Genomic DNA, 19789 nt, shown 5'->3' on the forward strand with positions numbered 1-19789 from the left:
AGCTTTGATAATAGGGGTAATTCAAATACAGAAATATATTATACATACTGCTGTATGAAGATGAGTGAATCACATGGTGTTTTATTGATAATTGTTTTGATCATGGTAATCAAAGACACATCTGAGCTCCACAGCAGCAGCTTTAACTACGTGAAATTTCGCCATAATGGATGCATGTGCAGAGATATCTGCAAGCCGTTGTGTGCCAAAGTCAATGTGTTTGTCAGATTGCCCCTGAACCGAATAAGAGAGCTCCATAAATGATTCCTTGTTCAATATAATGAAGACTTTCAGCTGCCTCTTGCTGCTGGCTTTGACTTTGCCCATGAGCATATTCTCACTTGTTCTTTCTGATTGTGACTGAATGGCTGTGGAATAGAAACAGGCTCACAACCTGACTTACAATTATAGTTTGGCTATTTCTGTCAAGCCACGAGGGGCTCCCTCTGCCCCCGTGTTTCTGCTCTACTGGTAGGAAGACAAACACAGGCAGATTAGCTAACTTTGTTAAACTGTTATTTTCCTGTTGGAATCATTGCCTCTTCCTACTCATTTTTTTAAGTTAAAACTTCCTTTACTCCCCCCCAAAAAATGCGTTTTCTCTCTTCAGTTTTATCATGTGGATTAAAACTAAATGCAAGGCTGAATCCCATTATGTCGTGTACACAAAATACTGTTGTCTGTGCAAAAAGGTTTCCCACTAAGTGTGCTTTTTATTTATTTTTCATACCTTTAGTTACTTTCTTAGTGGTAATCTTTGTAAAAGGCAATATAGGCAGTGGCCTGGGGTCCTATATGTCAGGAGCAAGCAACAAATATTTTTACACCGTAGCTGTTAATGCAGAACTCGGTCTCAGAGTGTGCTGTGGCTAAAGTTAACAGAGCCATTGAGTAAAAACTTTAAAATATATATGATGTATGCTAAATGTAAAATGTGTTTACTGTGATTATTTACCCCTAACATTGTTCAATTACCTAACTGTCATATAATCATGACTTCTGGCAAAGTTGTGTATAAAGTTGTGTATATATGCCTAACATACTGTTGGGTCTAAATTCCACTCTGTTAAACTCAGCCAAATAAAGTAGGCTATCTGCTTTTTTTTAAATGGTAGTTTTGTTTTTTAAAATATTTTTATGGTTAGTGTGGGTAAGAACATGTGCATAAATATGTAAATGCAGAAAATCTTAAATAAAATGGTATATTAGTTTCCCATGTATGAAATGATCAAACTTTGCTCAGAAAAGTATCAGCTGGAAGCAGACTCTAAAGTGTTTGAAAAGAAAGTCAAAGGTGGGTGCACTCTTTGGTAAAGGACAGCTGCACCTGCAGATATTTTGCATGCAGCTGCTTTCTCAGCATTTATTAGTGTGGTGCACAGAAAATTCTCAGAGGTCAAATTCAATTTCAGAAGTGAAAAGGTTTAAACATCTGGGACAGATGCATATAACTCTAATTTTATGACAAACTGTTCACATGCACAAAGCCAAAAATGTGCATAGGCATTATTTTTGACAGATTTATAGAGCCGTGGGGTTTTGTTTTATAAAACTCAATTATTTTAAAATTGCACTCACATGCAGCATTTTAAGTAGTGATAAGAATGAAGGCAGAATTAAATAAGCCACAGTTTTATTTGATTGACATAAAATGTACACATATCAATCATTTTTGGATTTAAGTACATTAAGTTTGCTCTCAGAAGACATAATATTTGTAATGTATTTTTGTAGAACAATAATAGTTTAAATCCCATGTGTTATATATATATAGCACAAGTATCCTATAGCCAGTTATTTATTTAGTCATATGTTGTACTTTTACTACTTTACAGTATTTGTAGTTTTCATTTCTGATGGGGTCCCTGTCATAAGGTTTGCTTTGGAAAGTATTAAACACACATAGGCTACATATTCCTTTAAAAAGTCACAGCATACACTAAAGGAAGCATAGCACCTCACTTAATAAGATATAAGACCCACTGAAAATATGATTGATGAATGTTTTGGATGCCCTACATCTGATAATGTGTTGTTTTGCTCTATCCATTTTTATACTTCAGTGATCATGGATAAATCAATTTATTTCTGCACCTCTCTGCCACACAGGCAATAGTTTTTCACAGAGTTTATTTATAATTTATATTTCTAGACTGCCAAGTGTATATTTATCTTCTAATCCAGTACCTAATGTGTAAACCAGGAAGGAGGTCATCTAATGCAGAAAATATGGTAGTTCAGTGGTTCTGGACAAAGCCTTGGTATTGGTTGTTAAAACTTAAACTGTCACAGCGGCTGTGGCATCATTTAATTAGACTATCAGGCAAGAATCAGTTCATTCACAACATTATTTTAAAACCAGTAGAGGGTTTGAATAGAAACAGCTGTTAAGAGCTGTCAGTTTTGCTTCCAGGTTGAGACTATATGCTATGGCCCATTGTTCTGCAGATTAGAGTAGGAAATATGTGGAGTGTTGCACCCTGACCAAGTGGACCAGAACCATCTGTGTGATCTCATTTTGCCACTTGAGAATTACATTAAACAGAGCCTGAACCCAGTTAGACACCTACTTTAAGTTAGATCTGTGAGTAAAATGAAACCTCAGTCTTCTGTTACATCAGTCACACAGTTAAAAGGCAATCAAATTGGATTCCCTCAGTATTACTGAAACCACTTGAGAGTTAATGTATTTCGCCCACTGTATCAGAAAGTGTCAACAATATAAACCAGTTCTGCTATCAGGAGACCAACAGTTTCACTGAGGTGGGCTAATCCTTTAGCAATTTTTGCCTTGTGGTTTCTTCACAGTCTTTAACAGTCTGCAGAAAGAATATTTTTCTGCTGACTAGTAAAACTGAGCTCCATTTCAAATGTTAGCATTCACATTTTAATCCCAAAAACCTTTTTTTTCCTGCATGGCCCTAATACTCTGTTGTAAGTTTTCAATGTTTTCTAAGTTTTATTTGATTAACTTTGCCTATATGTTATGGTTATGGCAAATGTGGCAAACCTTGTGTATATCAAATGCCAGTGTTTGCAGTAACAGCTTTGTGGCATTAGCTTTTTCCTTCAAATTATACATTTCACACTTAAATACTCATTGGACTATTGTCATCTTACAACTATGAATATAACCCATTAGTCTACAATTCCCCCTGCCTCTTTTAGGAGTAATATTGGTAACTGTAACTCATATTTGGTTCTTTGATCTTGGGACAAAAGGTTCTTTTTTGTGAATTGCATGTTATGAAAGCTTCTGCAAGAATAGCATTAGTGCAAGTGTGAAATGTCCAATTACACAGCAGCTGTTCATGCATGTTATCTTAGAAAAGCTTCTACTGATTGCCTGATTTGGCAGTGTCAGTCAGCTGTATGTGTCTTATTATCATAAATGTGCTCTGTTTGAGCTAACCTTTTACCTGAAGTTAAACTTTATAGAAAATTGTTCCGCTAAAAGAGGAGAGATGCTTGTCATTCTTTTGACATTTTACCGACTATGGGAAATGTGTACCTCCTAAATACTGCGTTATCATCACAAATCATTTCAGTTTTATCCAAACAAAGCACACACATGGATTCAGTTACCAAGTCAGGTTCACATAGATTTACTGAAGGAACTTTAGGTCCATGTAACCTTTTAATGCATGCTGCATTAAACTGTTTTTGCAAGCCTCCTTTTTTGTTTCATTTATTTAATTTCTTCTTTGTCTTTGTTCACCAAATACACATTCGTGGCTGCTAAGTTAACTTCATCTTTTTCAGCTGTTGTGGGAGAGTGCAGAGTAACATAATGTCGCTAACAGGCAGGAAATTTATTTTATGGAAGTTTTTTTTTTTCACTGGCATGCCCTCTGGAATTATATTTGTTTACAGTGTCACAATGCAAATAGCTGGATCCAACAGCAGACAGGAGAGAGGAAAAAAAGTTTGGATTTTATGGAGATTTCTTTCCACATTGTGCCCTGATGGTATTTCAAGTGCATGCTGTTGATCTTGGAACTCTTTTGGGAGCACCTTGAAGATTTCCAAACAGGATGACACCTCTGGCAGGAAATGGAAATCAGACAGGTGAACAGGAAGTCAGAGAGTCATTACTGGGACCATTTGACAGAGGCAGGAAATATAAAACACAATACTTACAAGCCACATAAATAAAACCAGAGAACATTTACTTGGTTGGACCTGGTCCTGGCCTCAGCATTACCCAACAAGTAACCAACAATGGATCTGGCAGACAGGGGTGAGCAGAATAGTGAGGATACAAAAAGGAAGTAATGAGAAAATCCGCTACTTTATTTATCAAATTAGAACTAATGAACATTACTTTGGCTTGTTTGGGATTTGAGCTAATTTGTGCTGCTCAGTCAGTTTTGAAATGAACTAGTGGTGTTTGTCTTTTCAGATCAGCACAGTTTTTCTCACTTCCAAAACCGGACTCTGGGCCCATGTGTGCAATTTAAAATTTACAGCCAAACAAAATGCTCCATGTAGTAATCCCATCCTTTAATATTTGACTATAAAGCAAAATGAGAGATTTGCATATATACATTTGTTCAAAAATTGTGAATGGAACTATAATTTTCAGTGAGATGTTGCTGTTATTTATGTGTAGATTCTATTGCACAATTATTAGCATATGTAGCAAAGAATTGAGCTTGGTTTGAAAGAATATCCCCTAGATTCAACTCTAAATGGTAAGGACTCTGAACATCAACTAAATCCCCAAATATTACATGGGTTTTACACATAAAATAACCAATTTGAAAGTACAAAATTGAATCTTTTGTCAGTAGCAAACATGCCGTCTCATCTGAGAGAAGAATCACGGACCACATACCCAGGAGCATTCATTTTTCTGCTCTACAAGAAAATGTTGCTACCTGCATTTTTTCTCCATCAAAGCAGGAGCTGTTTTTCATTTCACTGTTTTTCATTGCGGTTTGTTTGTCATAATGTTTGGTTCTTTTAGGAAAGGTGAAGCAATAAAAAAATGCCAACCTACTCATCCTATAAAAAATAAATAAATAAAAATCCACCATGTTGATTTGTTTTACCTCTAATAAAATTTACAGCTAATGACATTCATTTTGAAGCATTTCTGTCGGTGATACTGACCTTCACATCAGACTCTTTCAGGGGAATTTTAAAACAGCCAATGAACATTTTATAATTTAGGGTTTTTTTTTCAGCTTTTACTTATGCGGCTTTGATGTTGCCAACATAAGTTCAAAAAAAAAGGCAGCATTTTGCAAAATAGGGAATTCAGAGATATTTAAAATCAACAGGTTTGACATAAACTGAGCAGGAATAAAAATGGTGGTTTCTAATTTTCCTTCCTAACAAGTTCATGGCAGTGAACTTGTTCTTTTACATTTGCTCATGTTGATATAATCTAGAAATATATAGCTCATGTTACATTATTAATTTATGTGTATAGAAAATACGATGAAATTGTGCTTTTTGCTTATGCTATTTTCATTCTTAGTTGTGATGATAAGATTAGTAATTACAATTTAAAAATGTCCTTATTCAACCCATGGAATGCTATAAATACCTGGGAAATCTTCAGTCTTAAAATCCTTGTTACCATGACATAAAAATATTTTGAAGAGACCTGCAAATTTGGGAGGATCACAAATACATTACCAAAATGTAAAAAAGTAATGTAAGCAAAATGTTTTACAATATATCTTGTAGTGTTTGTTGTAATTCCTGGTCAAAAAAATAGGTAAAAATCACTCCTTGTTGGTTGTCTGCACACAACATATTATGCAATGTTTTTGATTTGTCTCTGACAAAACAACAGGAGCAAATTCCAACATTTTCTCTGCATTTTGAGCTCGAGAGTTGCATGAATTTTGCTCACACACAAACACCCCCCCACACATTGTCATGCATACATGTTTACACACACCAACTTGTGGGAACGTACTCTCAGGAAACACACTTACACACACAAATACAAACACTTTGACAGACCTAACTCTAGGCTGAATCAGAGCAATTTCAAGGGTGAATCAGAGCAATCTGGTCATCCTAATTATGCCAAGCTGTATTGGGAAACTGGTGAGGCACTTGAGGAAAACTGTAATCAAGACCTCAGGCAGCAGGGTGCCGTGATGAAGTGGCTCTCTACATCTGCAGTTAATATGAAGGCATGAAATTGCAAATTCATGACCCTCAAATGCAGTGTGCAGCAACCATGAGGTCAGCCTTGGTCTTTTTCTGTCTTCTTGCTCTCGCACACTAAGAGGAATGATGCACAAGTCATGCCCTTGGGAATATTCGGGACTAGATCATCATTTGAAAAATCTGAAGCAGCAGGTGTAGTACAGCATGGCACAATTGCTTAACCTGCCTTTAACAAAGGCCACAACATATAAATCAAATAGCAGAGCACAGTTTTATAGTGTAGCCTTTTTACTCCACATTTTCTTCAGCATTTACATATTGTGTTATTGAAAAGACCGTAAAACAAAGCATTCAGCTGACTCCTAACAAGCATTTTAATGTACCATTTTCCATGTTCTCAGTCTCATCTTGGAGCAGGTCAATTTAATAACATTCATTACTCATGTTAACTAGTTTAACAATTAAAGGCATCATTGAAACAATATCCGACATAGCTTAAGGCAAATGCTGCAGATTTATTGAAAATCTCTTCACCTCTGTTGACTGTGAACTAACTGGAGGAGAAAATGGAATTTTTGAATGCAGTTATTTGACAGTTTTCACTATAATGGGATGTTATCACAAATTCACTGAACTGCTATGTTCAAAAGATTCCATTGTCAAAACAGAGAAAAAAAGCAGAAATATTGGTAGCAAATTTATCAGTGTCATAAAAAATGCCAGAAGACAAGGAGTAAATACCCAGCACTGGTCAGTGAATAAGCTTTTTCAAGTGCACTGGATTTATGATCAAAAGTTTAGAAGAAGGAAGTTGAAAACAGCGTTTCTTCATGGGTCAGGAGGAGGTCAGGATCACTGGGATGTTAGTCATCACATCTAGTTTAGGAAGGCCTGCTTCACAATCAGAGTTCAATTTATTTTGAAAATGAAAGCTGTTTCCAGTCCTTACATAAATCTAATACTTTCGATGACCGAAATCAGAACCAATGCATTCATGATTATTGTGGAATTGGATATGAAACATGTCACTATGAAGCAATCAAATGTCATTTCAATGGTAATATAAAATTTACACTTTTTACCATGTTAAAAAATGATCTCATGGGGTTCAAGATGCATTCATTCTGATCTTCCTATAGCTATATTCTTATTTTGATCTACCTAGATAGTCTTAAAGTGGGAAAAGAAATGTTATTTTATTGATGAAAAGGACTCTGAATCTAAGCCTGTTATGCAAACTGATTATTCACAGTCTTTTTTAGAAAAAAAAATCTTCAAAACATGTCTAGAGTATAATACATTTAAATAGTGTATATTTATCTTGGTTTTTGGACTGGAATTGTCATTACATGTCATGCAATTGCCTCGGAACCAGACAAACAAACAAGATGATTAGATAAACAAAACAGTTGTAAGACAAAGCAAAGCAGAGTGAGCTTGAATCAACAGGCTTGGCTCAGTCCTTTGAGAAATTAAGTCAAAGCTGGTTTGAAGACTTTATATTTATTGTAAGGAGGCGTGTGGATGTCACATGATGTTTTTTTTTTTCCTTCACTCAGTAAATATTGATAGATACACAACAAAGAGCAGGTGTGTGTGGTATCAACATTGTGAAATATCCAATTTTATTTTCCATGCAGATCCAGATGAAATTATTGGAAAATAAATCTTATTCTCTTAAAAGGAAAAAAAGACAAGATTTTGAATCACACTTATTTAAACAAAGTCTAACTGTTTTATTTAAAGCTTATAGGTATTCATTTGATTCAGAACTTGAGTTCTACTTTTCAATGTCATTAAAATGACTTGTTATATTATTCTGCATTGTGTCATTTTCATGCCCAAGACCACAATCCCAAATGGTGCATAGACACACCTTGCTTTCACAAATGTCTGAGATTTTGTATGCATAAGATTATTCATGCCTTTTGGGAATCACAGTAATCACTGAAAGATGTGCAGAAAGTCTTTTTCCCTCCAGAATTTGCATTGAGTACTCTGAAAAAATGTCCAACTTCTGTGGTGGATTTTGGAGAGATAGTGCCAGGAAGCAAGATAAAATAATCCCCCTACTATTTGTTTTTGTCAACCATATCCCCAGACTTCCCTGCAGGCCTAGCAATAAATTGAATGCCATTTTTTTAAAATTATACAATAATTACTTTTTTAGACATGGTATTGATTTTGTCCAGACACATTTAAGGTTAAAAAATTTCCATTATTTACAACCAAGTGCAGGATTTATTTTTTGTTGTTCAAACAAGTATTGTATAATTTTGTAGATGCCGTCAGTGCAGTGTTGCTAAAGATAAAATAAAAGATAAAACAGCCATACTGACAATGTGAAGGTTTAGTCAGTTGGTGTCACCTTGGAAACCAAGACGATCATTTGCTTTATGCTGTAAAATAGAATATTTTAGCCCAGGGTGCACTCTTGTTGTATATCTTTAAAAGGAATACCTATACATTAACTCCACAGATGTGCAATCACAAACACAAAAAATTGTTACATGTTTCGAACATCACCTTTGTTTCCCATACATTATGAACCATTTCAGTTTTACAGTATTAACTGTACAGAACAATATGATACAGGCCTATCAACTATAGAATTACAGAACTGCAGTACTTTTATCCTTAAATGCCCCCTTCATTTTTGAAGATCCCTAAAGTAATTTACCATAATGACACTTATCTCCTAGTTTATATTGCATGTCAGTGCATATTTATTAACTGTCACCGACTTTCTGAGTAACAAAAAGATCGGTAAATGATTATCTTACTTGTTTGATGTGTTTATTTATTTATTTATTTTTTTTTTTAGATAACCCAACTCTGTAAATCTGTTTTATATTCTAAAAAAATGAGGATAATTAACTTCCTTTCCAATTAAATATTTCAATCCTGTTTCTAAAAGTTCAACATGTCAAGGTAAGAAAAGTAATTCTGTGGTATTTCATGTTCATTTTTTTGCAAACAGAAATTGTTATCCATGGCCATCCATTTATCTTGGTCATAACTGGCCCATCAACAACCCTTATGTGTCAGCTTGAAATATGAATTCTGCTCCCTGTCCCTGAATGCAGTGTATAGTTTATTGACATTTGTGGAGTTTCTGGCCATCTGGCTGAAGGCGTTTGATGTAGATTTTCTCAAAGACTTCTTTGGGGATTGTTCATGTGTTCAGGGGATGAGAGATGAATGATATTCCTCTACCTCAAGTTACTCTCTTTGGTATCGTATAATTTTACAGTCTCATTTACACCCTTGGTAAATTTGTTATAAAAAAAATATCTATATCACTAAACTTCACAGACATACAAATCAAGAAATCTGTCTGGCTCTGGGGGATCTTAAAAGGTGAGTTCATGTCAGTGCTTTGTGAATTACCAGGCTGCTAAAAGAGGGGGGTTGGTAGGGCTGGAGAGGGCTAGTGGTAAAGAGACCAAATTGTAACAGATTGCCAACCTAAACCTCTGCCCTTAAGCAGAAAAAAAGGATATACTTTAGGGATGAGGGTGCCAGTCACAGCATAATTGATGCTGGGCTGGGTATGGGGTAAGTCCCATCTGCCACTGGCTGCTATTTGGGAGACACAAAGAAGCTTTCCTTTTTGTCCTGTCTCAACCAAGCCTTCAAACTGTGCTGGCAAAATGCTCTTTCCTGTCCCCCTTGTCCTCATTATAAGCACAAAGCTGTAAGTCCAAGCTTGGTTTACCCTTAGAGAATGTCAGCTTGGGAGGATGAGGAAAGCCACATGCAGCCATGACATATATTTTCAATCATATGGGAACCAAAAAAAAAAAAAAAAAACATACAACTGTGCCTATGTTCCCCACATTTCTTGTTTGTTTGTTTGTTTTTTTTAGTTTTTTCACCTGTACAACTCACTAACTTTGTGAACCGTTTTAATGTTTTTAAGTAGATGAGTCTGATTAATGTTATGAATCAGCTAAAGTAAAAATATGAAGATAAGAATGCAGAATCATATTCTTTACTCTCTACAACCCACTGACCAGTCCAAGCACACAGAAATATTGCTGTATTTTCAACAACATCGGTGTGATTAATGGGCTTTGGGACTAGGGAACTTGTTCAGGATGACACAAGCTTTTGTCTCTGTGTGTCACCCCCTTCCTCTTCCTGACAGCCACTAGAGTCTTGCTCTCTTTGCAGCCATCCTCTGCTAGCTGGTTGGCTGGGCTGGAGGATCCGATATGAGCTGACAGCACAGTAATAACCCATGCAAATTAACAGGGTGGGGTGTAAATGCAAATGGTAAAAGCACAAGAGAAAATGTGATTAAAAAGCATTTTGGTGTCTCTCCTATATCCTCATGCTGTTCATGTTGGGGAATAGAGGTTTAAAAAGTAGCAGACTCAGTTATAGGGAATTTATGTCTTGTGTTTCAGCATTTCAGCTTCCCTTTTCTTTTTCTCTTTTTTTCTGTCCTCTTGAGAGTGGTATACTTTGATTGTTTTTCAGGCTGTCGTCTATCTCCATGACTTCCACAGTCCTGGCCTATCCAACTATGTGACTTCTCAAAATAAGGAATATGAGCACTTTTCAGTATTTTATGTTTAACTCAGCATTACTGAGTCTGGATGGTATACATAGCCTTTCACTCTTTCCGCCTTGCAGCTACATACACATACATTTGAAAAGTTCTGTTCTCCATGCATATACAGTACATCTGTGCTCGAAGCAATCTCAGAGCAGGAATAAAGCAGCGGGTGGTCATGTTGTACTGTATGTCTTTGTGCACCAGGAACTGCAATGTAAAATTTGCTTTGCCTTTTTCTAAAATTCTCTAAAACCCCATATTCAATTATCAAAATATAATCAATTTAATAAATATTCAATCATGAAATTGTACATATGTTCACAAGTCTGATAGATATTTTCTTCCTAAGCCACAAATGGTTGCTGATACAACTATAATCATTTAAAACATGTTGCAAAAGTACAGCAGCTCCGGAATAAAAGAAAAAAAGGAAAGTAAGTGAACTGAAAAAAATCAATGAAAGCCATGTACTTTATAGTTTTAGTGAAAAAATAAAGCCAGATGTAAAATATAAATGTCACACTACAAAAACAATGGCAAAGTTCTCCAACAACAGCAGCCATCTACAATCATGACCATTACACCTGGCTGTGGCTAATTAAAGTTCTTAAAGAGTAAAACCACAGAAGACCCACTGAGATAAAAACAAAACAAAAACATTTAAAATGCAGTATATATATCATACTTTAGCCATATCATTGAGAAGTGATAAGCAGTTTAAAAAGATTGTTTAGAAAAATAAAAGTAAAAAATTTGAAATGCCATGTCCTGCTTTTTTTCTATTCTTCTTCCTTACCTTATGCAGAATGCCTGCAAAAAAGAGATTCTTTCTTGAGAAGAGTTTTAGTTGATTTATAATCTAATCAAGCATTCATAGTTGTGCAAACTCATTTTTCTATGAAAGAATACAAAATCTGTTAAAACTATCCCAGATTATCATACACATGCTGTTTGCTACCATTTCATTTTCTTTCCATCTGTATTCTCTTTCTGGATTTTGCCTCTGATCTGTTTTGAGTACCAACTGCGATTAACTCTGTCTGGGTTTTAAAGAGTCAAAGTATTTTTTGTAGACGTTCTTTGGAGGCCACTTCTGTCTCTTTTAACTGGTGTTTTCTCAGCTTAACTCTTATAATATCCGGAGGCTGACATGACGCTGTTTTGCATACTGATGACAATGTCAGTTCAAGGCTCTCTTTCAGCCTGATATAAATGTGCCGTTATGCATCCAGAATATGGTAAATAGTGAAACGTCACATCACAGTGTTTCCCAATACTGATCCTCGGGGCACACTCTCCTGCACATTTTGGAAATGTCCCTGCTCTGACACACCTAATTTAAAGAAATGAATTACTTCAACAGCTTGCCATCAAGTTCAGTAGAAACCTGTTAAACACCCATCAGGCTGAAGTCGGTATGTTGAAGCAGGTAAACATCTAAAAACATGCAGGGCAGTTTGTCCCTTGAGAACATTCTTTAGAAACACAGCTGTTTGCACTGAACCTGCACAAAAGTAAAAATCTAGTTTAAAAATATAATTTTCATTAACAATAATGGGAATGTATTACTTATCTGCACTGGAGTTATGTATTTTTAATCATTGACGTATATAGAACCATTTTTTTTTCTTTATTTGTGAATGTATTACATTCATTATTTGTTAAGATAGCATGTCATACTGACAAGAAATTTGGCTTGCAGCAGTGCACTGCTTGGCAAAACTATGAAAAATTCACATTTATTACTTTGGAATATCAGGTCACAATAGTTAGGTTTCATTAAATATATATAAATTATTATTATTAATAGTGAAATGAAAACAAATCCATCGCACCCTTTTAGTAATCAGCCTTTCAAACACTTTTCCTCTCTATAAATAAAACCTCTTGAGGTGTCAATGTCAGACTAGGGTACTTAGTACAAAGAGATATTGGGAGCATTTCTTTTAAATCCAATTGTTCCAGGACTTCTACATCCCTTAACAAGAAGCCCAGGTAAGGCCGGGGGAAAGCAGTTTCTTTTGAGATTTGAGCATGGTCCTGTTTTGCTCATTCACTTGTCCATTTGCAGGTTTTGTCTTTTCATTCTTACTTTTTGTCTGAAGGAAACCAGAGTAATGGTGCTTTAGGCTATAGAACAAAAAAGGTGTTGGTAAACAAGAGATGGAGGGAGAGATGATTATTGATGTGAATGATGGTGCTACCATGAATGAAAGAAAACAAATGCTGCTTTTACATGGAAGGTGTGCAGATGTATTTATTAAAAGAGGGAGCAGGCTGCTGGACTGCAGACAGACAACATTTGTTTCTATATTCGATAATGGAACCAGGTCAGAATTTAATGCAGTATATGTGTTGTAGACTAGACAAAAGTTGATGTTATGTCAGAATTTTGCCTTGTCTGAAAGTTTTTCAATACAATAATCTAAAAATTACTTTTTCAAATCTATAAGACAATATTTTCCCAAAACCAGAAAATGTTATCGCTAAACTCAGAAGACTGTAATTATGAAACTTATACACAACAAGCACTGCTGATGTATTGTGAAATAAGTTTGAAATAAAAATGACTTTATGTGTTGTGTGTGGACATATTGGTTCTTATTACATCTAGTGCATCTTTTAAACTTGCAAATTTCAGCAAAAGCTAAAAGTTTCTTCCATGCCAACACAAGGTCTTTTTTTTCGTAAGTGGCTGGTGGTGTCAGTGTAATAAATAAAAAAAATAGATAATAAAAAAATGTAATTTTCTTTAAAGGTTTCATAAAAACCAAGTAATTAGGTTTCCTGACCCCAACCGCTGATTTGATTGCTGAATGTAACTCGATGCATAAACCTAACAAATTGTCACATTAAAGCCAAAGCAAACAGCAAGTAAAAACTATTTTTTTACTAAGTTAGACAATTAGGACTTTCAACAGGAACTAAACTAGGGTTCCATACCTAACTCTGTTTTACAGTTTTACAGTAGTTGGCCAAATATGAATAGAGGGAAGACACAAAATCCACAAATCATACTGAAAATACATGGTGCTGAAAAGCATTTTTACACTTCATTTGAAATGTTTGGGTTTTCTCAAAGTACATCAATAAGGAAGCCTTTTTTACTTTAAATTTTGAAACCCTCATTTATTTAGATTTACAGTTTTTTCTTCTTTTTTTCCCTGCATTTCGATTTATGTTTTTCCTTCCCTCAGTTTGTGAAAGCCGTATGTCAACATCGGCTCTAAGTGTTGGATTGTATCCATGTCAAGTGAGAAACTGAATTATCTCATCAGACTGGAGTTGTAGTTTGACACTCTAAGTAAAACCAAGAATTCTGCCTCTGAAAAATAAGCTGAATCTTTAACAACCGCAAAGAGATATTTGCAATTTAATGAAGTACGAAAGGCTTAGACTTCATCATCACAGACAACCATCTTAATCCTGTACAGGATTGTTGTGTCTGCAAATAGTGTGCTGTGCACAGTAGGTCCTGGTATTAATCATGTCAAATATTTCACCAAGGCTTATTGCTGTCTCAGGCTTAGTTTTCTATTAGGTGGCCCCCCACCCATAGAACAAAAACAACAGAGCATCCTGATCAATGTGATGCTTCCCTGCTTAACCCGAGTGTTTGGATTATTTGTTTCAGCATCAATACTTATCAAATAGAAACAAAAGACATTTAGAATAATTCTGATAAGGCTGCTTTAAATCAATGTTTAAATTATTTGTCAGTTTTATATAATCAAACTACAAACCTTTGTCAAAATCAATTTTTATGAATTCCCAACTGCTAATTTTGTGTAAATTAATTATAATTTTAAACTGCAGTGTGGAATATTTGGAAGGAGGTTGCTGGATTTAAAACACAAGTGTTAGATATATTTGCTAGAGTCCACAAAATTAAAAACAAATATCTTTAAAAACTAAAATAATCAATCTTGCTTTATTAGATTATTTATTTTCCCTTGTGAATTGGCACAGATTCACTGAACTGAACTTGAAATTTGTTGCATTTGCATAGAATCCTTAAGCATGTCAGGAGCAGACCTCTGACAGCTAATCATATGCCAGGTTGAGACAGGCTTGTCAGTAAGCTAATGGAGTGTTCTAAGGTTAATTTACAACCATATGAATTCCATCAATAAGCAATTAAGAGATGTGGAAACACAGAGGCACCCAGGCCTCAGCAGCTAAATCCCCTTGCACACCCCCACCTACTTTTAATCAATTAATTGCTGTGGCATGTCTGTTTAAAAGCATTTGATAGATTTATACATAAAACTGGCACATTAAAAAAAAGTGTTCCCACTGTGTCTTTTTGTTGCAAAATCTGCCTTAAAGTGTGACATTTGTATTTACAAATTGCAACTTTTGATTAGATTTTTTCACCTCTTGACTTCATTCATACAGTAGGTTACTACTGCTCATTGTGACTAAAACTTGGGCCTGCTATATTATTAATGAAATCTTTCTGCCAAATCTTGAGGGAAATTTTATGTTGAACAATTGTTAAATGCTCACAATAGGCACAAAATAGGAAACAAGCCTCGGGAAGAAGTGTAGACATTTGGAACAAGTGAAAAACTGCATCTTCATCAAATGTTTGGGATGTGTCTTTGACGCTAAAGCAGTCCTCATCAGATGTGTGCAGCTTGCCATCCTCTGCTGCAGTGCTATCATATGAAAGTTTTGTTTAAACCACCACACTTCACGCTCACATTACAGCTGCTGTACAAGGACCAGAGCACAGCATTCTCAACAGCATGAATGTAGATTTTCATTCATCGCCTTCTTTTCTTTATCCTCCCCTCTAATGCTATAAAGTGTTGATCACGTTTTTTTTTCTTTTTCACAACATATGGGGCATATTTGGAATCCCTGGAGAGAATTTATACGGCTGGTTTTGTGTTATATATGTGCAATTTTACACCATATAGCCTGCATAGTGCCCAAATCATTTCAGTTTTCATTCTTAATAAAGAATATCTCAGCAGGCTGCCGGTTCCTTCTGATAACAAACACGAAAGAAAGATGAGGCAAGTTTGTGTATTTGTTTCAGTTTCCTTCTGGATCTCACTCCGCTATCAGTATTGGCACCACAGTCTCTGTCTACATGTATAACCCTAAGATGACATTTCATTACAAAATAACTGTTGAGATGCTTTTAAGAGAGAAGGGACTAATGGTTTCTGACAGTTCAGGAATGTATGAGGTTGAATATTGTGTTTTTTCCGTGTATAAGGATATTGTTTCACAAAGCTTTCCCTCTGTCCTTCACAGCACCACCAAACAACATATCAGTGGTGGCAGAAAACACTCCAGCCCCCTTCAGTCGATACCAAGCCCAGAATTTCACTCTTCTGTGCACTGCAAAAGGAGGGAAACCAGCCCCATCAGTAAGCTAAAGATATACTGTGCTAAATGGTGACGTTTTTAAAGTACTTGTATTTTTTTCCTTGTGTGTTTCTGCAAAGGACAGCATTTTATATAATGGTTTTATTTGGTTTTAGATATAAATTTCCAAAGTATAAACTTTTTTTTATACTATTATTTTTTCAGATTCTGGGAAAAAAAATCTTTAAAGCAGATTTTATATGCTGCATGACAATATTATAGTTTTGTCATGAAGGGGTTTGTGATGACAAAGGATCCAGGAAGGTAGTCTGATTGAATGCTAAAAGTCTTCAATTACCCATAAATGAAACAGAACTTAAATTGCTATGGAGTAGACTAGAGCAGCTAAATCCACATAGGTCCAGAGATAATAGAGCAGGATCAAAACAGGTGATGAGGCAAACCCACACAAAGATCTGGCAAAGAGCAAAGGAAACCAAACAATGATTACAGGTGAGTGGCAATCAGAGACAGAACCCAGGTTTGAGAGGAAAGCAAAAGTGGATTCACAACTGGCATAAAACCAAAACAAAGTTGGCCAACAGAAAAGCCAGAGACCAATGCAAGCTTTTGATCTCAATACTTCCCCAAAACATGGAAGAAACTTTTTTAGTAAGGCTTTATGTCGTTAAAGAGTGACTGTTGAGCAATTACTGAAAATGTAAAATTAGAAAAAAAGCTGATCAGATTTAGGAAATAGAAACAGTTATTAAAATTTAGGGTGACTGATCTAAACAAAGGTGGTATAATAGTGGTGACTACATGCAAAATTGTTTTACGCATACATTCAGAGACTGTGCGCACACACGTGCACACTTTTTGTCAACTTTCTGAAGAGCAAGACAAGGTCTCGCAAAAATGCTCAGATGTTTGGTGGCAGCTATGAGCCAATGGACGCTGCTTGAAAGCATCCACTTGCTGCTAGTTCTCAACAGACCATTAATCATGGTCCATGGGTGTATAGTAATGGACTCTAGACCCTGAGCGCACCTATCTACTGCAATTATGAGCCCAGTGAGAGGTGAATACAAGGTGAAAATGATTTCCGGTACTTCCTGGTTGATGGTGTGATGAATGAGATTCTTCCCTGTTGTGATATCACACTGAGCTTTAAGTCATTAAACCTTGGTACTGCAGGATCTTTATTTATTTCTTCTTTTTTCTAACACATAATGGAGACAAAGAGATCTGACAGGTTTCAGCTGGTCAGCAAGCATGGACCGTCATTGTGTCACGGGGTGAGCCACATCACCATTAATTAGTTTTGTCAGTGGCGCAGCAGGAAATGAATGAGTTGAAGAAAAAGAAATGTACAGAAAAAGGGCTGTTTAGTTGCTCAGGACTGCAGGAAGAAATCATTAATGTATGATAAGATAAGCATTATGATTAAACTTTGAATCACACCAAAGCTTTTACTGCAACAAACAGATCAAAGGGGCAATATTGATATTCAACAATTAAATCAACAATACACTAAAGCACAAATATAGGAAAATGCAAAGATTTATGTTTTGAGTTATAGTAGATATAGAAGTACATGTATGTCTTTTATGAAACGGCCACCAAGCCAGCTGCAGAAAGAGCAAGACTTTCCCAGTTGCTGACCCAGAAATTAATGTGTATATATATATATATATTTATATATACACATTAAACTATTAAATATACATGGAAAAGCTGAATGAATAAACATCTCCTATAAGTCATAATGTTGTCTATTAGTCACTATCAGCTTACCAGCGGGAATTTTGAAAGCAATACATTTATCATCTTTTAACTTTACTCCTCTCTTTTAGAAACCCCAGATGGCAAATCTTGAATTTTAGAGCAGTTTTTATAGTCCAGAGGTTGATGGAAGCAATATCCGCTTCTAACTTAAATTTCCAATACTTGAGAACAAGCATCACCACAAGCAGATCATTCACAAACCATGCAGATTTAGAGATAGAACAAACATGCTTTTGGTTCATTGAGGAAATGGCAAGTGAGACGATTTCTGCACTGCAGACAGAATGTGTAATATTCAGCATAAAAAGACTTTTCAAGTGCAGTACTTTTAAAAACATACATAAACTTGCCAGTAGCATTTATTCAAGAAAGTTGACAATGAATAGAAATTCACAAGAAGTCAGAAAAAAAGTGGTTTTGATGGACAAAAAGCATGGATGCAGCTACAAATACTGACCGACGAGGGGTTTTTGTTCTTCTTGAAATCTAAAGGTGTCGATTTTGTCAGAAGCATTCAGCAACTTTCAGGTTTATTCAAAGAATGTTTCAAAAGACACTTTCACAAAATATTTTTGCAAAATGGCTGCAACCCCCCCCCCCCCAAAAAAAAAAAAAAAAACGAAGATAAAAAAGTTTGTCTCCATGCTGCCGCTGATCGTTCACAAATCTTTAATCAAGCCGACCACGTCCCACATAAACATAAGCTTTTAGAAATGAAGCAAGCATCACAGAATCAAAAGAGACCTGGAGCTCAACTCGTTAAATCTGTAACAGACGTCTCACATGTATCATTTTCATCTAAGCAGATATTTAGATACACAACAAAACTCTGTTTTGTTTTTTTTTAAGTAACAACATATGTCTTTTGCATTCTCACATTAGCTCACTGTGTTTTAGGATGTTTTTTGAAGCAATAGTGTTTTGCTTTGCAATTACTGGGAGGTTTTGACCATACCAGTTTAGAAAAGGAACAACAGAGTAAAAATCCTTTACACCTACGCAGGTGCTCATAGTTATTCAGCTTGAAGTTGGCAAAAACTACAGTATGCTGAAAGAGAGCAGCTGTAATATTATATATATATATATATATATATATATATATATATATACACATATATATAAACATACTTAACATGAAGGTAAAAGTTGATTTAAAGCCATGAAAACAAAACTAACAAAAGTCAAATGTGGCAGCGGTTTCTGCACGCCCACAGATTCCAGAGAAGAGGCTGTATTAGCTTTTACAAGTGAAAACACCTGTGAGCAAGTACCGTGAAGGTGAAAGTTCCTAAATGCTCCCAGTGCTCTCATACAAATAAAACAGGTTAAATTTAGCTCTATGACTGACGGAAGACTGCAGGATAGAATTAATTCAAGATTTGGACAAAAACTAATTTTGTTGCTTATTACAAGCCTGAAGTCAAGTGACCAAAGAGACAGAGTGGATGAATGAAAATTATGTTAAGCCAGCTGAATCAGAAAATATAACGTAGAAATGTTCAGTTCGAATTTTAGCTTGTGGCTTATCAAAATGACTGAGATGAACTGAATTTTATCCCTATCATCTTCTCAGTTTAAAAGAAAATGTAAACATAAAAACACTGCCATTGTGTAGCATTGGGTTTGTTCATTAATAAAATTATTTGTTTCTATTTATTCTGACATATACTGCCAGAAAAGTGCTACTATTTCACCATCTCTTGTATGTCATTTTAAAGTAATAACAGCGTAGCTTTGAAGAGATCCAATTGTTCTTCTGGTAGATTATGTTCTTAAACATAAACACACACATACTCATTGGCCTCTTTGTTAGGTATATTTGTTGAATTGCTTGTTTACACAAATCAGTCAATCACATGGAAGCAACTTAGTGCATTTAGGCATCTAGATGTGGAAAAAATGAGCATCAAACTGAGGAAAAAAGAGAACTCAAGTGACTTAGAATGTAGCATGGATGTTTGTGCCAGATGGGCTGATCTATAT

At 35.4% G+C, this 19789-nt stretch overlaps 1 protein-coding gene across 1 annotated transcript in view; it reads left to right on the forward strand.

Annotated features, from left to right (window-relative positions):
- The window catches only part of igsf21a (immunoglobin superfamily, member 21a), a 159356-nt gene that overhangs the window by 113800 nt on the left and 25767 nt on the right, over positions 1 to 19789 (forward strand). The window contains exon 5 of the mRNA XM_017408972.3: positions 15965 to 16080. Within this exon, the coding sequence (XP_017264461.1) occupies positions 15965 to 16080 (116 nt within the window). The remainder of the gene's footprint in view (positions 1 to 15964; positions 16081 to 19789) is intronic.

Source organism: Kryptolebias marmoratus, linkage group LG4 (genome assembly GCF_001649575.2).
Source record: "Kryptolebias marmoratus isolate JLee-2015 linkage group LG4, ASM164957v2, whole genome shotgun sequence".
In the NCBI taxonomy this organism is placed as follows: Eukaryota; Metazoa; Chordata; class Actinopteri; order Cyprinodontiformes; family Rivulidae; genus Kryptolebias; species Kryptolebias marmoratus.